At 41.4% G+C, this 19,695-nt stretch overlaps 1 protein-coding gene across 1 annotated transcript in view; it reads left to right on the top strand.

The window, feature by feature from the left end:
* The window catches only part of ADCYAP1R1 (ADCYAP receptor type I), a 126,479-nt gene that overhangs the window by 76,408 nt on the left and 30,376 nt on the right, over nucleotides 1-19,695 (top strand). Inside the window, exons 5-10 of the mRNA XM_054171340.1 lie at nucleotides 10,319-10,354; nucleotides 11,497-11,538; nucleotides 12,883-12,986; nucleotides 13,550-13,647; nucleotides 14,126-14,258; nucleotides 16,401-16,554. Of these exons, the coding sequence (XP_054027315.1) occupies nucleotides 10,319-10,354; nucleotides 11,497-11,538; nucleotides 12,883-12,986; nucleotides 13,550-13,647; nucleotides 14,126-14,258; nucleotides 16,401-16,554 (567 nt within the window). The remainder of the gene's footprint in view (nucleotides 1-10,318; nucleotides 10,355-11,496; nucleotides 11,539-12,882; nucleotides 12,987-13,549; nucleotides 13,648-14,125; nucleotides 14,259-16,400; nucleotides 16,555-19,695) is intronic.

Raw genomic sequence — 19,695 nt, forward strand, 5'->3', positions numbered from 1 at the left:
GATACCTCTCTTTATGCATTAAGCACTAAGGGCAATTCACTTAAACAAGGCACCTAATTTTTGGACTGGGAAAGATAAGTCCCTCTTTAAATTACCAGGTATAAAAATATAATTACTACTGTAATTCTATGTGCTTTAATTATAGCCAGTATAATTAAACATAATCTCTACTGCTGTAATATTAGTTCTGAGTTGACTCAATGGGTACACTGGCACTTACTGAGCCATCCGTGCTTCGTGATAACAGAAAAACCAGCAGGTCAGCAAGCAGTAGGCTTTGTTTCCAGTATGGATGAGGAAATATTCTTCCCTATTTCAGGTTTTGGGGGTGTTTTTTTGGGAGTGTTTTGTGTGTGTGTGTGTGTGTGTGTGTGTTTGTGTGTGCATTTTCTTCTCTGTTTGGCTTGGCTTTTGTTGGTGGTGGTTTGGCTTTTCTTTTGTTTTGGGGTTTCTATTTTTCACTTCTCCATGACTTTGCAATCAATTTTTTTCCCCTGACTGCTTGTCATTCAGCCTGATTGCCAAATCAATTCTGATCATTTTTCCCTCAGGATTTTTAGACCTTTTCCCATGCTGTACTTCACATTTGACCTGTAGCAGGGTCACAATATGACCCTAAGGAAAGAGTAGTCACTCCAGTGTAAACATATATCCTCCTTCTTTATCTCTTTATAGAATCACTAATAAAACTGACAGCTGTTACCTCTTGTAGTGCTGGGTTTGAGGAGTTTTTGGACATCTGCTCACTAGGAATAAAACCAAGATTCATAATTCACTAGATAATCAAATAAGCATTTAATCTGGAGTAGCCTGAAATCTCTACAGATGCCACTGGTGACCCCAAGGTGGAAATCCAGTGGAAACCAGCATCACTTTCCTGGGTGAATCGGTGTGAATTTCCCCTAGCATTGCTGCTGATTTTAATTTGCCAAGCATACTTGTTACAATGAGGACTTAAGGGGGGGTGTGTGTGTGTGGAAAAAAAGCAAATTGAAAAGAAAAATTGAAATAAAAAATGTTGCTGGTTGCTTAAATAAAGGTTTATTAGGTAAGTGAAATAATTCTAAACCAAGGCTAATCACATTTTCCTGATTGTTGTTACCCTCTCCTCTGGCTGCTGCTATGTTTCTGGAATGTATAAGTAGACTAGGCACTGACATGAATATTAATTGATAGTTTAATTAATAATTATTAATTAAGGCAATTAATAATGTTATAATTAATAAATTAATAACTGTCTTCACAGAAAGAGTAATTGTCCCTTGGAATGTGCTGCCCAGGGAGGTTCTAGAGTCACCGTCCCTGGAGGTGTTCAAAAAAGGATTGGATGTGGCCCTTGGAGCCACGGTTTAGTTGTCAGCAGGTGTTAGGTATTAGGTAATAGGTTGGACTTGATGGTCTCTGAGGTCTTTTCCAACCATTGATTCCATAATTCTATGAATATTTCTTAATACAGCAACATTTTTTATGGCCACAAATGATTTCTACAAACACTAGCAATGCCTCTAAATTATAGATTTTAAAAGTTTGTCCTGTGAAGCACTTAAGCACCTGTAGGGGCAGCTGCTTGTACAACACCAGGCAAACCATATGGTAGAATAGAATAGAATAGAATAGAATAGAATAGAATAGAATAGAATAGAATTGAATTGAATTGAATTGAATTGAATTGAATTGAATTGAATTGAATTGACCAGGTTGGAAAAGACCTTCGAGATCATCGAGTCCAACCTATCATCTAACACTATCTAATTAACTAAGCCATGGCACCAAGTGCCCCATCCAGTCTCTTCCTAAATGCCTCCAGTGATGGTGACTCCACCACCTCCCTGGGCAGCACATTCCAATAGCCAATCTCTCTTTCTGTGAAGCACTTCTTCCTAACATCCAGTCTAAACCTCCCCTGGTGCAGCTTGAGACTGTGTCCTCTTGTTCTGGTGCTGGTTGCCTGGGAGAACAGACCAACCCCCACATGCCTACAACCTCCCTTCAGGCAGTTGTAGACAGCAATAAAGTCTCCTCTGAGCCTCCTTTTCTCCAGACCAAGATGATGTGTTAAAGAGAGAGAAGGAGATGCCTTACTTGGCTCTGGATAAATAAAAATTGCATGTGTAAATCTGAAGTGATCACATGGACCTCTGGCACAGTACATGGAAGGCAATGGGTACATGTGGATGTTTCCTCTGTCCTATCTCAAATGCTTATCTTGAGATGAATGGAGTCACTGGAGGGGATTGTTTGTTTTATGAAAGTCATTTGGCTGCCTTGACTTGAATGACCGATTTCCATATGCAGTAATATGGAAAAGAAACCAATTAATGAGATTGCAGAATAAAAATTAACCAACTAAACTGTCATCTGGAGAGCTGCTTTGTTGAAAAATTATCTTTGGATTTAATTAAACATGCCAGCTGTGGCTGGCTTCAGTTTGAAAATGTACTCTGCTCTAACCTTCACTGCAACTGAATTGAGCAGTCACTTTTGAACAGCTCTCAACATCATACAGAATGCCTGATGTTAAATCTCATGCTGTGTGGTTGGTGACCCTTCCTTGTAAAATTTCCTCTCACCTCTCTGGCTCCTCCAAAATCACCAGAGTTTCTACTTCACTTCAGATACAGACTGGACAGAAAGATCCTTCTCAAAATCACATGGAAGAAAAAAACAAACCACCAAACAACATGTTAGCTCCTGAGTTTCTTCTGACCTAGTAGTTTAAGGATTTACAGTGGCTTTCTCTTAGGGGGTTTCTAAATATTAATTTATTTTCCTCTTCAACATTCATTTCTTTGATTGCTATCCTTGCATTTTCTTTTCATCAGTGTCTGTAACTTCCAAGTTGCCACTGTTGTATATTATGCTTTCCCCAGTGCTTTTCCACTTCTTACTCCAGAGACATTCACTTTAGAATCATTCTTAGCCTTCTGAAACATCCTTGCGATGAAAGAAAAAAGGAAAAGTGTGTCAAACTGTGATGTTGCCTTTCAGTGTGACCTGTCAAGACCTAGAGATGGCCCCAACATAGTGATCTGCACTCCCAGCTGGAATATTTTCTCTGTTTTGTTCTTCTGTTCCTTTTTTTTTCCAGTCAGAGGTGATACTGCCTGGCAGTGGAAATCTACAGAAGCCAGACCTGTGCTTTTCTTTCTTTTCCCTGCACAGCTGAGATATTCTGGAACCTATAAAGCCACATTACTCAAACAGACCTTTGAAAGAAACCCAATAGCCAGATTAGAAATGAGTTTATTTTTAGATCTCTGATTTGCAGGAAAAACTAATATAAATGATAAAAGGCAGCTTCTGAGCATTGCCATATGCTCCACATTGAGAAAATGCTTTCATTCACAAATCCAGATAATAAATATGGTTACCTCTTCCTACAAATTCCAGCAATTCAGAATGTTTATCTAATGCCTGCTCTAGGACACAACCTGCAGCACCCAGAGAAGCTTTACTACAAAGCACGGGTTGCTATGCAAGACAGAAAACATCTACACCATTTTTACCCAAGAAATAAACTGCATCTTATGTTGATGCCAGGATTAAGGAGTCCTAATTAAAATCTGGCAGAATGAGAAATGTATCCAGGTATTATGGAACTTAAGGAGAGAATTATATCCTGTGCACATATTTTTGAACCAAAGGCTTGCTGCTGCTTTGGAAGTTACATGATTTCAGTGCTCAGCCAACAACCTTTATTGTCTCTAAGAACAATTGAAAATAATCTGTTACTGATCCCTTTAAAAACATTGGGAGACGCTCAAGTATTTTGTGGTAGAACACCAAGCCTCATATATTCTGCACTGACAATATCATAGGTGGGAAATGGGCTTTCTGACTGCAGGATTAATTGGATTTGGGAAGCAATCTGTAGCTTTTTTTTTTTTCCCCTGTCTGACTTTAGATATTATCCCTAATCAGAGTAAGATGACAAGAGGAGACTTAATGAGAGGGGATAAGATACTACATACTCATACACTGAAAGCCCTTCTGTGACATTCCTGGGGAAACAGTCCTGGTAAAGTCCTTAAGTGCTGATTAAATACCACTGTGAAAATGGAACCTAACTCCCAAACTGAGTGAAAAGACAGCTAAAGTCATTGTCTTCCCAAGGTGAAAGAGTTGAAAATATTTGCAAGTTACAGTTACTATTACTTTGGGTTCTACATTGATTTTTTGATATGTATATATAGAGATAGAGAGAGAAAAGGTGATTGTTAAAGATCAGGAGACTTCTAAGTGTATCTGGAGGATTTTGCATTTATTTTCTACTGAAGTAGAAGATGCAGGATTTCTTTGCTGAAATTAGGGTCGGCATTGCAGCAGATTAAAATTGGAAATTGCATTTGCCTGTCAAGCAGGGCAAGGCAAAAGATCAATGCAAAGGTCTGGATTACTATTCAAGTGTATCTCAGCCCTGGTGGGTATTTCAACATCCTGCATGAAAATCGAGGGAAGGAAAACGTCAGAATCAAGGAGCAGTCTCTGAAAAACAGACATGACCCCATCCCGTAGCACTGTCGTCATGGGAATAATAATGAGCCACTTAATTAATCTTTGAAACAACCAGGGCTCTGTGCATACCTTAACTTCATCCTTCACTTTATTTATATCCTATGTAGCATGCAGAAGTAAGTTCACTACATAGCTATCTGATTTATTCTCATCTATGTACCAGCAAAAGGTTATGAGCACCTATCAAAGCTGTCTGCACATTGCACATGTGTTATTGTTGCTTAGCGTTCAGCAAGCCCTAGAAACAACTGTGACAAAAAGGAAAGGCACAAAAATAATAACTCGTGCCAATAACCAAGATAATAGTGCTTACTAGATAACAAGTACTTTCCTGCTGGTGTTCATCCCTAGGCTTTCCACAGCCAGTAAAGCCATTGAATTACTTCAGCTTTTCCAACTTGAGGAGGACAACCTGTAATTAAGCATGCTTGCTCGGTCACAGCATCACAAAGTCTATCTGCAATGCAGAGGGAAATGGGAGGAAAATATTGCCATCAGAGAATAGTGGCTGTATCTACATTTCCAATCAAGTGTTTAAGGCTTCATAGATGCCTTTTTACAGGAAAAGGACATTTTATGGCCTTGCTCACCAAATTATGGGGACGTACTTTTCTGTATCTCTGATACTCAAGCATAAAACATGAGCAAGAGCATTTCACCTAAAGACCAAGTCCTCAGTCTTTTGTAAGATAACACCTTTCAGGGGCCAGAGGAAAGTTGTAACATAGCTCAAGACCTTTTTTAGTATGATCTGAAAGCTAATTTGGCCTTGGAAAATAAAAGGGATCACACTTCTCTGCAAAGTATGCAAGCAGTGGAGTGTGCAGAGAGCTACTGAGTAGTTTGGAGAACACCTGGACAGTGAAAGGTAATACACTGAAGTATCACTGTAGGTGCAACAAGGGCAGATGCTTCAACCTTTAATAGTTGTCTTTGCTCTATTCTTGTTTCTCCTCTTGACTCAAATAGAATAGAATAGAATAGAATAGAATAGAATAGAATAGAATAGAATAGAATAGAATAGAATAGAATAGAATAGAATAGAATAGAATAGAATTAACCAGGTTGGAAAAGATCTTTGAGATCAAGTCCAACCTATCATCCAAGACCATCTAATCAACTAAACCATGGCACCAAGCACTCCATCCAGTCTCTTCCTAAACACCTCCAGGGATGGTGGCTCAGAAGGGAGTTCCAGTTGATTGCAAGGTTTTGGATGTGGTGGGCACACATTCATTCTTGCAAACAACAACTTTAAGCAAGTGATTTAATGTGCTTTCTTCTCTGAGACCTATTTCATAAGTGATAGCCTCCATTAAAAAACCTTTCTTATTTTCTTTGTTTCCTTTTTGAATGAAAAAAACAAAACAACAAAAAACTGAAAAATGACCTCCCCCCTCTTCAGAGACCCTTCAGTAGTATTTGTATGGATCTTGCACTCTGACAGATGCTTCTGTGACAGCCAGCCTCATAGGAAGGATACACATAACATTTAGACGATGACTAGCAGTTGCTATGGTGACCTCAGTCCACTTCTAGTTTCACAGACTTTGATAGGAAAGAGGAAGAGAAGAAGAAAGTAATAATTTAGATGTTATTGATGATACCTGTACTTCAGTCCTACCTCAGCCAGCCCTATGTGCTATGGCCTTTGTACTCTCCATACGGGACCTCACTGATATTCTCATGTGGTCTCCAGGTATTCACTGGGTCTTCTTGTCTCTATATCATGAAACCATGTGTCCTGAAAATAGTATGGGATATAGGATGAAAGGACTTGTGCATCACTTCCATCACAGCTTGTACCCCAATGTTTTTCACAAACCACTGGGTAACAAAGACGAAGAAGCTAGTTCAGCTCATCCGATGGTAGATGCCTAAAGCAGGTCACCCTCTGGGAGTGCCAGTGTCTTTGCCCTTTATGGGAGGAAACTTTAAAGACAGATGAGCATAACTTCAGGTGTGTAAATTAGACAGGATGAATTTGCTCCACTGAATCAGTTCCTTGGATGTCTTTAGGTACCAGTTCTTATTCAAATGTAGAAACTTCTTCTTAATGTCCAATTTCTATTTACTCTTCTCTGATTTAAAACCATTGCCCCTTGTCCTATTGCTACAGGCCTTTGTAATCAGTCCCTCCTCAGATTTTTTTGCAGGTCTCCTTTACGTACTGGAAGGGCAATATAAGGTCTCCACAGAGCCTTCTCTTCTTTGGGCTAAACAACCCCAATTCTTCTCAGCCTGTCTTCATAGGAATGGCACTCCAGCCCTCTGATCATCTTGGTGGCCTCCTTTAGACCCTCTCCATCAGGTTGATGGCCTTGTGTTGTAGGTCCCAGAGCTGAACACAGTACTTCAGATAAGGTCCCACCAGAGTAGAGTGTCAGAATCAGCACTTCTGATGAAGGAACTGGGATGGTTGCATTGCGCGTGTGGGATCACGAGTGCCCAGTACAGGATTGGGCAGAGAGCTTTAGAAGCAGTGGGCAGAGTGTGAAAGTGGTATGTGTGAGAGGAGCTCAGAAAGGTCCAGAAAAGCTACTAAGTAGACTGCTTCTCCTGACTGCAGTTTGCCAGCCAGCTGAACAGATTGCTGGAGCATCAGAGCAGCATGCAGCAACAGGGAAGAGAGAGAGCAGGCACAGCGTGGGGGATGCTGCGGAGCTGGGCATCAGAGCTTCTTCCTTTATTTTGTATTTATAAATTAAATCTTAAGCTTCTAATCAGTGCTGTATAAAACAGGGAGGGGGAAATAGAATTTCTGCCTAACCAGCTCATTATCCACATAGCTGGACAGCAGGATAGCAAGTGATTGGACCAAAGCTTCACCACCTCTCTCTGCCCCAGTCTCCTGTTCTTGCTGAATTAGCATACAATAAAAACAGTGAGAGCTTTGCACATAGATCTCTAAAGTGTCTAAATCCAGCCTTTTGGAGGATTACCTATGAAACCCATCCCCCCAGCCCATAATACTGAGATGGGTACAATGGGAATAAAGGAAAAGTCTGGGCAAACTATTTCAGGATGGAATGGTTTTTTGGAAGCCTTTCAGTCTTGCCTCTCTTCCCCCCACCTCAATAAAGGGCAAATGCTGGAACAAAAGGGGTAAATGCAAGTTTGGCTCAGATAAACAAATCTGTGGGAGATAAAGCAATTGCCCTGCCAGCTGACACTGAAAGCAGCCAGCACAAATTTGGCATGCAGGAGACGATCTAAAAGGCTGCACTGAGCTCCGAGGCTGATCACAGAAGGGCTGTTTCTTGGCTTTAGCTTTGCCAACCCTGCTCACTTTAAATCAGAAGCAACAATTGCTTGCTTCAAATTTCTCATCAGCTGGAGGATAGTGAGGAGGTGGTTGTGTTTTCTGGGGCTCGGTAAATGAAAACCAAAGAAGAAAGCCTGATAAACATGCAAATAAAGGGCATGAAAGATTGGATCTCTGCCTCTAGCTCTATGGGAAGACCTCTGCAAGCCTTCTGGCTTGTTTTGTTTTGTCTTTTCTCTTTCCTATCTTTTACCTCTTCATGTAGAAAATGCAAACAGGCAATGTTTTCTGTGCTTCATTTCCCTGTTTGGTCTTTGGAACTGACAATTCAGCATTCTGCTGGATCTTCTCTAAGGTCTGTAGCAGTACTGCAAATAGCACCTAATTAATAATGGCAATTAAAGCACTAGTAAAAGATTTGCTTTACTCCTCACTTACCTGTTCAGCCTGGTCAAATAGTGAGTAAGACTTTCTGTCAATACACTGGATAAACTATCCTTTGTCAAGGATAACATTAACTTCCTCTGGAGCTTATTGATTAACGTGAGCAATTACTGATTTAATAAATGATGTGCTAAGACACTCTTTAAGACACTGTTTGCTCCACCCTCCCAAAGCTTGGGCTGTGCTGATATTTAGCTACATGTGAGGAGCACAGGTATCAGTCATTTTCTACGCTTAGCCCACCTCCAGGACTAAGCTATACCAGTTGCTTTATCACCCAGTGATCCCAATCCATCTGGGAAGAGGGGTTGGGTGAAGGTGAGGAGATCTGTGGGTGGAAATGATAAATGGATTTAATAATGCCAAGATAATAACATAAATAATAGAAATAAAATAATCAAAAATGGAATAAACCCCAATGCCAATAGAAAGCATACAAAGTTATACTCGGCCCAGCAAGTACATGATAGTCACCATAAACAGGAAAGAAGTCCTTGGGAGTAGAGGATCAGTTGTGTGCTTCCAGGGACGGCTAGAAGCAGCATCAGGAGGAGCCCAGGCAGGAGGTCTCTAATCCTCACAAACTTTCCCCTTCTTGCTGAGTGGAACATTTGAGGTCTGGAATACACCTGCAGCCAACTGAGGTCTTCTGCCTTGGCTGACTCCAAACTGCTAATAGCCTGCAGACCATGGGTGGCCTCTGCTCCTGTCCCAGTGAAACCAGGGTGGTTTCAAGGATGTAGTCCTTGAAGTAAAATCCTGGAAAATGAGTTTCTATGTTATGCTCCCTTTAATATTTTGATTCCTTATATGCCTTTCTCCTCTCCCATAGAAGGATACAGAACTAATCAAATGTAAACATTTAAGCTGCTCTAGTGAACACAGAAAGCTGGAAACCTTTTTACCTTGGTGGGTGGGCAGCTGGCAGAGCTATTTACTGACAGCTTTGTTAGGCCCTTTGTGTGCACGATACAGCAGCACCACTCGGTGGCTTAAAGCAGCTTCACTTCAAGCATCCCACAACACAGCTTGAGCCAAAATCCACTGACTTGGGAAAGCCTGATTTCAGGGTAATTCAGGTTATTTAGTAAGATGGGTGAGAAATTGGTTAGAGGCAATCTCAATGTTTTATTTGGGAAGGACAAAAGAAAGGAAAAATGAACATTTGTAATACAAACCCAAATGTTTATGATCTCCCACAGTAACACTTTGTAATTTTAGTACAGAAATCAGGATGGATTCTGGCACAATATTTTGGAAATAGGTGAGGTATTTCATGCTTCAGAACCCTCCCTTCCTTCTAAAAAAAAATCCCAAAAAAGGACAAACAATGACAAAAAAGCACAACCCCCCCAAAAAAACCCCACCCCACTCTTGTAGTAGTTGCTCTCTACAACTACCAGGTGGGGGTTGGTCTCTTCTCCCAGGCAACCAGCACCAGAACAAGAGGACACAGTCTCAAGCTGTGCCAGGGGAAGGTTAGGCTGGACGTGAGGAGAAAGTTGGAATGTGCTGCCCAGGGAGGTGGTGGAGTCACCATCCCTGGAGGTGTTCAAAAAGGGATTGGACCTGGCACTTGAAGCCATGGTTTGGTTAGTCATGAGGTGTTGGGTGATAGGTTGGACTTGATGATCTCTGAGTCTTTTCCAACCTCATTGATTCTATGATTCTAAACACACCACAATAAAAACAAAACCAACAAAAAAACCACATCCCATCCCACCCCAAAAAACTAAACCCCACCCCATCCCACCCCAAACACTAAAACCTCTACAACAAAACCACCATCAAATAGATCTAACCCAGAAAAAAAAACCCCAAATCTCATCTCTTGTTCATATCCTTCCTAGAATTTGATGGAACAACATGATGAGCAGAGATTTAGCAGTACAGTGAAATCGATCATCCTCTGATAAAAACAAAACCCTTTCCAGTCATAATCTTGAAAAAGGGATTAAAAAATTAATAATTTATTGCAGTCCTTATCTGGGCTGTGCTACATCCACCCCTCTCATGGGAAGCCAAGTATTGTCAACAGCAAATTGTAAGCTGTTATCAGAATCAAACTAATTATTCTTGTTCTTCTAATTGCAGGTTGGGAAGTCGATAACTTGGGGCAAACCCATGCAGGTAAGAAGCAGTTGTGCTGAGTAGCTCCTGTGGTCTCAAGAACGATGTGCAGAGCATGTGAAAATAAAAGATGATTGAAAAGTTGCCTGATCACAAGCATGATAAGGAATATAAGTAGTTTGTGGTAACATTCAGATAAAGAGTAAAGATCTGTTAAGTTTTGAGAAATTAGTGTGATCTAACTCTACAGCTACCTGAAGGGAGGTTGTAGCCAGGTGGGGGTTGGTCTCTTCTCCCAGGCAACTAGCACCAGAACAAGAGGACACAGTCTCAAGCTGTGCCAGGGGAAGTTTAGGCTGGAGGTGAGGAGAAAGTTCTTCACAGAAAGAGCAATTTGCTATTGGAATGTGCTGCCCAGGGAGGTGGTGGAGTCACTGTCTATAGAGGTGTTCCAGAGGGGATTGGATGTGGTACTTGAAGCCATGGCTTGCTTAGTCATGAGGTGTTGGGTGATAAGCTGGACTTGATGATAGAATAGAATAGAATTAACCAGGTTGGAAGAGACCTTTGAGATCATCAAGTCCAACCTATCACCCAACACCATCTAATCAACTAAACCATGGCACCAAGCACCCCATCCAGGCTCTTCTTAAACACCTCCAGTGATGCTGACTACACCACTTCCCTGGGCAGCACATTCCAATGGCCAATCTCTCTGATCTCTGAGGTCTTTTCCAACCTTATTGATTCTATGATTCTGAAGCCACAAAATTGAACCTAAAGCCAATTAATGATTACTTTTTCCCACTGCTGGATGGAAATGATCTTTCACAAATTCTGTGAAAACTGACCACACTTTAAATATCTATGGATCAGAAATGCAAATTTCTAAAGGTGCCCCATCTGACTTTAAACATTTTTACAACCAAATTGGTCCTGGTTGTTTGCATGTGTTCTTAGCTGGGTGCTCACTGCTCACAACAGCACTTTCTTAATTTTATAGCTTCAGTTTTGATTTAAACTCACAAGTAAAGCCGTGTTTACTTCCTGAAAAGACAGCATCAACTATTTATTGCCTTTGGGCCTGATCCAAACAAATAAAAAACAATTGGATTCTATTCACTAATTTCCACAGAGGCCTGTTTGGGCCCCAATAGTAAACACAATCAAAGCAGTTTCATACCAAATTTCCACTCTTATAGGTGATTATGACCTGCTGGAAAGCACAGCCCAGTCTCCTCTAGGTAAGAAAGAGAATCTCTTTTCATTTTAACTCTGTTGAAAAGAATGCTTCAAGATTTTTCTCCTGACATTTAGGTATATTTTTTTTGCCCCTTGATCAGTTTTAATTCTGGTGACACATTTTCTGGTGCATTACTGTTAGCAGTATTATGAATATGTATTCCTCCACTATTGAGCCTTGCAACCTAGCAAGCATGTTGTTATAAATTCTAAGCTACCTGCTTCACAGTAATTCCTAAATGGTGTAAAGGAAAGTCAACACCACGATTCAGTGGTTATTTTCCCCAGAAAACAAGGAATGAATGTGCAAGGGTAATTTACCAAAATCTGCCAAGTAATGCAATGTCCTTAAATGAGTGCTGTGATTAAAGAGATATATTCTGCTGCATGGATAGAAAACAAGTTCTCTCAAAATAAGGTCACTGCCAGTGTTATGAGCTACTTGACTAAACTGCTCTAGGAATGCAAAGCAGCACGACCTTAATGAAAGGGGGGGGGGGGGAAAAAAATGAAACAAGCAACAAAAGAAAACCTTGGAAATTTCCATCAGTTTTGGTTAAGGTACAGCTCAAATTCCTAAAGCTATAATAGACAGAGAGGTGAATGGAAACTGTTCTGTTGTTTTGTAGAGGAGTAAGTGCAGCCAGCAGCCCAGCTCCAGTCTTTCAACCAGGTCACTGAGCTCTGAAAAGAACAATGATGCTTAAAAAGAGCACCATGAGGACCATCCTACTGTAGGCAGCCTCAGTAACAAAGCAAGTGTCAAGAGACATTATGTCTCTTCTACCCCCAGCTTGTGCTTCTCAGTACGGCTTTAAGCCTTTTAACTGAGTCAGAGCAAGCCATTGAGGAGATAGTCTTTATATGAGATCAGCCAAACAATTAGGGTGAAAACAGAGGAAAAGAGAGTGAAGTGTTTATCTGAGTCATTTTTGAGCCTCCATGTAAACACTTGCTTCAGAGTAAGGTTAGAAACCAGAACTGGAAAAGGACATCAGAAACAGGTTTGAAATTGTCGTCCAAAGCCACATGTGGTCAACTGGAGATGTATGCTGAAGGGACAGAGAAGGGGAAGAGCTTTCCACTCTGTCTTTGCTCTCCTACAGATCCTTCTCAGAAAGTCACTCTCAGATTAGAGCCTAGACCTGAAGCTAAGTGAGTGGGATATAAGTTATCTCGCTACAGTAGAACTTCCTCACCACGGTCAAATAATGGCTATGGATAGCAAGAAACACAGCACTCCCAGTAGCACCGTGGGGTTTTCTTTGGTCATGTACCAGGGAGTGTTGTGGTATGTCCTGGGCTTTGCTTCAGCAGTGTCACATTCCCAGCTGTGCTTTGCATAGGGGACATCAGCAGAAACTGCACTGAAGATGGCTGGTCTGAGCCTTTTCCTCATTATTATGACGCCTGCGGCTTCGATGAAAATGAAACAGAGTCTGATAACCAGGTGGGAATTAACGTTATAATTAAAAACAAATGAAGGGGGGGAACAGAAGGCTGCTGTTTGTCCAGCCTCTGGTCATGTTCTGATTTGATGGTGATTAGAATGAAGCAATCAGGTATTTATGGGCATAAAAATGTGACAAGCGAGATCAAGATTTAAATCCTTCCTAGCCTGGCACTGAATGTTCCCAGAATATTATTAGATTATATTACTGTTGATACATCTTAGAACTTCTAGAAGCACAGGTTAGCCCCCAATTCTTCCCCTGTTGACTAAGGAATGCCTTACCCAACTCCTTTCTACACATGCACAGTGGTCAAAGAAATATAGACAGCCTTTGCTAGCTCATGGACAAATAAACCTCACAGTGTGCAGACTCGGGAGCATGTCAGACACAGAGCAGTTCCCTAATATACAGTGAGATCTCAGGGGAACCAAGAGGAGAAAACAACCAGGCTTGGGTTCAAGAAACAAATCCTGCCTGTGATTCCCCCTGCACGCTGACAGGGTAAGGAAGATGTGACCATAGATGAAATGTTTAACTGTGTGTGTGTTTGCCTCTCAAGGATTACTACTATCTTTCTGTGAAGGCTCTGTACACAGTGGGATACAGCACTTCTCTTGTTTCCCTCACCACTGCCATGGTTATCCTGTGTCGTTTCAGGTGAGTTAGGACACAAACAGCAAGCTGTTCAGTCACCAGAGGAAAGAAATTGGAGCTCATCTCCCCCCAAACAACGTTTAAGCTTTTATCTCACCAGATGTAGAATAAGAGGAAGACAACCCTTTAACAGAGCTGTTCCCCCAGCTTTGATACACTCCAGTAGCCACGTTTTGACACACTGCAAATGCAGCTGCAGAAGTTGTAGGTCTGGTTTATGCAGCCACAGAAGCTGCTCTGAAATAGGTCTATTTTACACTTTTAGAGGAAAATCTCCAAATGCTCCTCTTGGTGAGCTTTAGGGTCAGTGCTATCCACTACCCTGGCTTTCAGATGCTGCTATTCTTAGAACCAGGATATTCTGAGCATGTGTGCAAACAGTCCTGGTGTGCTACTCCCACTGAAGGAAATTATTGTCTTTCTTTTTCTCTTTTTTCCCCCTCCCCTCTTCTTTTCCTCTCCCTTGCTCTTTCCTCTCCAGGAAGCTTCACTGCACGCGAAATTTCATCCACATGAACCTCTTTGTATCATTCATCCTCCGTGCAATATCTGTATTCATTAAAGACGGGGTCCTTTATGCTGAACAGGATGGCAACCACTGCTTTATCTCAACAGTAAGTTAAACCAAAGGCTTTTCCTGTATTTCTTTTGGCATGAAATAACAAAAAAAATCACAATCAGGAGGCAGGCAGCAGTCTGTTGAGCATCACAGGCTGAGGAGTTATTGGGAGAGAAGGTAATTGGTGGCAAACTTCCCTCCCAGTTCACAGCAAAACTGGATATTATGGGTTCATGATGGCATTGTGATCCAGAGGTCTGTCCTTCAGGACAAACCTATAGGTTTTGATTTTGGGTTGTTTCTGTTTCACAGATGTGCATATTGACAGGTGGGATGAGAACAAACACAGCAGTTTCATTCATCTGAAGGTGTGATATTTCTCCAGAGCTTTGTTTGCTCTGGATGCCAGACAGAGTCATGTGCAAACAAGATGACCACAATTAGGTCCCCTCGGAAAAGAGAAGACTCCAAGGAGACCTAATTGTGGCCTTCCAGTATCTGAAGGGAGCCTACAAGAAAGCTGGAGAGGGACTGTTTAGGGTGTCAGGGAGTGGTAGGACTAGGGGGGAAAAAACTAGAAATGGGTAGATTCAGATTGAATGTTAGGAAGAAGTTCTTCCCCATGAGGGTGGTGAGACACTGGAACAGGTTGTCCAGGAAGGTGATAGAAGCCTCATCCCTGGAGGTTTTGCAGCCAGGCTGGATGTGGCTCTGGGGAACCTGATAGTGTGAGGTGTCCCTGCCCACGGCAGTGGGGCTGGAACTAGATGATCTTTGAGGTCCCTTCCAACCCTAACAATTCTATGATTCTATGATTTTGGCACAAAAGGAACCCCTGTTTGTCTCTGAAGTGCATGGTTTCATGGAAAGCAGATTCTTTCACAGATTCACTTAGTTATATGTTAAATGTAAATCCCAATTCCTGTCACAATTAAGGGTAGTATTTGATTCAATAAATCAGCTCACTGGGTGTAATTATGATGGAATTGCAGTGAGTTCCTAAACTGAGATCTCCTTTATCCATTCAGTTATGAGCTAAATTCCCTATGAGTCACTTCCACAAAGAAAGTACAGCTGTGTAGTTTCTTAGTCAGCCTTTTCTTTGTCACCTAAGCCAGTTTTTGGTTTTAATTCTTCTCCATGATAAAGCTGAAACCATATTAGATCTGTAGTTTGTTCATACCAACCTTCAAATGATGGCATCTGCCTCTTTGTTTTGAAACACATAAAGAGTTCAAATCAGCCATCTACTGACCAAAACATCATCCAGAATCAACTGGCAGAGCTTCCATGAAGAAAACTAAAGTTCTAACAGTTTAAATATGTTGGATGCAGATTCGTCCCAAAGGTGGAAGTGCAACTTGTAACCAGTCCAAACTGTCAGCCTCCCACTACCCCAGGCAGGAGCTTCCAGTTTATACACTGCTGCTGCTCTGAGTTGAAAAGTCATACTTCTGTAGTCATAGTGACAGCTCACTGGGATACAACACTGGAAAGAGAAGTGTGTCCTACTCTCATAGAGTCATGGTAGAGTTTGGTTTCCACTTCAAGATTTTTGGAGTGCTTTGTTTTTTTTCCATCTGGTCCCGTCCCCCCCCCCCCCCCCCCCCCCTTTTGTCTGCTGCTTTCCCCTCCAGTGAAGTGAAAGCTTCTATCATTTCTCACAGTAAATCATTCTACTTTCCTACTTTCTATACACTTCTTTTCATTTCATGTCCCTCAGTGCCAACACCTGCGAATGGCAAGGAAGCACAATTCCCCTCTGCACGCAGGAGGGTGCATCCTTTCTGAACCCACTCTCTGGGCTTTCTACAATCAACCTGCCATTTCACATCCTTCCTTAGGTTTCTCAATAGGATTCCTTTCTTCTCTGCACTTAAACCTTGGAAGGGGGTTTAAACCTAGCAATTAGCCTTCATTGCCAATGTGAACTCCCACTAACGCAAGACGTTCTCAAGCTGTCTGCAGATGCTCATCAACCACCTCCCACTGGTAAAATTGGCTACCTGCCCTTTCCATCTTTGCTCTTTAAGTGGCACCTCACATTCTTCTCATGCTTTTAAAATTTTACTCTTCAAATGTGTAATACTAGTCCCAGCTGTGTTCCTTTGGAGATGTGGAGAGGTTGAATGCATTTTCTGTATCTGTTGAGTGGAAATGACATGAAAATAACTTTATTTGTCTTGATTCTCTGCAGGTGGAATGTAAAGCAGTGATGGTGTTTTTTCACTACTGTGTCATGTCCAACTACTTCTGGCTTTTTATTGAGGGACTGTACCTTTTCACTTTATTGGTAGAAACTTTTTTCCCAGAAAGGAGATATTTCTACTGGTACACTATTATTGGCTGGGGTACGTGACATTTCTTGGCTAAGAAAATTCATCTTAGTGCACAAGATGATTCCATGAACCATCTCATATTTCCACTTCTACTTTCAAAGTAAAGTTTCAGTCTTGGTTTTGAAGTACCACTGCAAACCAAACCATGTTGTGCTTTTTTCATTTGTCTGCTCCATTTTGTAACACCTGGGGGGTTGGTCTCTTCTCCCAGGCAACCAGCACCAGAACAAGAGGGCACAGTCTCAAGCTGCACCAGGGGAGGTTTAGGCTGGATGCTAGGAAGAAGTGCTTCACAGAAATAGTGATTTGCCATTGGAATGTGCTACCCAGGGAAGTGGTGGAGTCACCATTACTGGAAGTGTTTAGGAAGAGACTGGATGAGGCACTTGGTGCCATGGTTTAGTTGATTGGATAGTGTTGGATTATAGGATGGACTTGATCTCTAAGGTCTCTTCCAACCTGGTTGGCAGAAATTTTGCATCTGTAGGTTGGTCTGGATGTAAGAATTATTAATAGTTATTAATAAAATGTATGAATAGTTATTAATAGTTATAATATTACCAGTTATTAATGGTTTGAGGATTTTTTTATTCAGTTTCTGTAATGAAAGAGCTACCTGGATGGATTGATTCTGTAATGAAACTTCCCAATGTTTGGTCTTGAGTTGAAGACCAAAAAATAAGATTTACTATCATTATACTATTATCATACTGTCATTATCCTATTATATCATACTATCATTATACTATTAGCATACTATTTACTATCATTAATACCGATTAATAACACTAAGAGAACCTCCAACTGTGAATGGTTTTGGTGCTTTGGTGCTTTTTGGCTTGTTTTGGTTGCATGATTGGTGTTTGTTTGTTCATTTTCACAAGACAATGTTTTCTTAGCTCCTGCATACTTCAACTTGAATAGCAGTTCCCCTGACTAGGTAGGAGCAATTGGCACATTGCAACAACCAAAGCACTTCCAGACACTGGATGCAAGTGATGTTGGGCAAAACCAGCCTCTCAGCTCCGAGCTGACAGGGAGGGAGTTGCATTGAAGCAGCAATAAACATTTTCCTTATTTTGCAGCTCAGCATTTTTCAGCATCTGGAGGGTTTTCTGTTTCTTAAAATGTGCTGAGCACATCAGTGCCTTCATTTGATTGATGAGAACTACCTGGGGCTGTGTTGATCCAGACAATTTTTTTTCCCCCCTCTTAAATATGCAACATGCTGCTGACCTCTCTGGATGGACTGCTGTCTCCCTGGGATCTCTTCTAATGCCTGCTCCTTACTCAGGGCAGAGACACAGTCATCAGGAATAGCTCTCTTCCTCTTTGGGGCTTGTCTGTTTTCTAATGTTAGGCAGAAGCTGAAAAGAAGGTGGTGAATATATATATATATGTATATATGGAGAGAGAGAGAGAGAAAGATAGATAGATATATATATCGATGCAAAGAAAAGTAGTATGAGTATATGTATATTCATAGAGCAGATGGTTCAAAACTCCCAGCTGATCTGAAATGTGGTTTTAAAACTCTATTTTTATGACACAGCCTAATTCTGCCTCCTTGCCCATGTCTCAGGCTTGGAATGTTAACCATGCCATCAAACATTACTAGGTGCAAATGAGTGTAAACTCGGCAGCACGTGAGACTCCCGTTTGAGACTGAAGCATTGGTTTTGTTACCGAGCATCTGTTCAGTGCACAAAGAGCTCAAGGTTTTCTAGGTGCTCTCTCACATAAGAAAAGCAGACTTCCATTTCAATTAAATCTGCCTGATTGATTTCTTCTCCTTCAAAACCTGTCTTTTATCATTAATTTGATGTATTTATTTCACCTTACTTTCAAATAGCTCGGTGTGCTTTTTCCAAAGGAGGAGGGAGGGCCTCAGCCGTCACTGAGGTCTAGCAGGGACATTTTCATTTCTGATAGTGGGAATATGAAATTTGACAGAGACTCATTTAAGTGGAATCAGTTGAATGACTAATTAGTGTGACATCAACACAGCCTTGCAAAAATGTATGAAAAATAATTGCCCCTGTCAACTTATGACAGTCCTGCTCACCGCTGCAAGCTGCCGTTATCAAGGACCTTGTTTTGTTTGCTTTGGAGCACTTTATCTTTCCAGCGGTGCCTGAAGAGCTGTAGGCAGTTTCCTAGGCAAAGATTGTATTTGCCATAAAATACAGTTCCAGCTTACCCAGAGCTGTTTTGCAGGACTACATTGTTATTATTTTTATTTTTTTTCAAACCTTTTCTACCAACTCCCTGCTTTTTTGGTGTTATCAGAAAGGGAAATAAATCCAGATTTCTTAGTGGGTTGTTCCTGTGTTGATTTAAGTTTTAGAATAAGAATAGAATAGAATAGAATAGAATAGAATAGAATAGAATAGAATAGAATAGAATAGAATAGAATAGAATAGAATAGAATAGAATAGAATGCAATGCAATGCAATACAATACAATACAATACACCAGGCTGGAAGAGACCTTCAAGATCATCATGTCCTACCTATTCTCCAACACCATCTAATCAACTAAACCATGGCACCAAGTGCCTCATCCAGTCTCTTCCTAAACACCTCCAGGGATGGGGACTCCACCACCTCCCAGGCCAGCACATTCCAATGGCCAATCTCTCTTTCTGTAAAGAACTTCTTCCTAACCTCCAGCCTAAACTTCCCCTGTCACAGCTTGAGACTGTGTCCTCTTGTTCTGGTGCTGGTTGCCTGGGAGAAGAGACCAACCCTCACCTGGCTGCGACCTCCCTTCAGGTAGTTGGAGAGAGCAACAAGGTCCCCCACTGAGCCTCCTCTTCTCCAGGCTAAGCAACCCCAGCTCCCTCAGCCTTTCCTCATAGGGCTTGTGTTCCAACCCCCTCCCCAACTTTGTTGCCCTTCTCTGGACATGTTCCAGCAAGTCAACATCTTTCCTAAACTGAGGGGCACAGAACTGGACACAGGACTCAAGCATTATGCCAAGATGCAGGCATTATGTAAAGATTAAAAACCCCAATGTGTCTGAAATAGAAACGACATTCTTGTTCTGAGTATTCTGGTTTGGGGCTTTGGGTTGTTTTTGTTAAAGAATGAAGCTGAAATATTCATGGGAGTAAAGGAAAGCTATCCTCTACTGATTTGTTTTGGTTGACTA

This window comes from Dryobates pubescens, chromosome 21 (assembly GCF_014839835.1).
Source record: "Dryobates pubescens isolate bDryPub1 chromosome 21, bDryPub1.pri, whole genome shotgun sequence".
NCBI classification, from domain to species: domain Eukaryota; kingdom Metazoa; phylum Chordata; class Aves; order Piciformes; family Picidae; genus Dryobates; species Dryobates pubescens.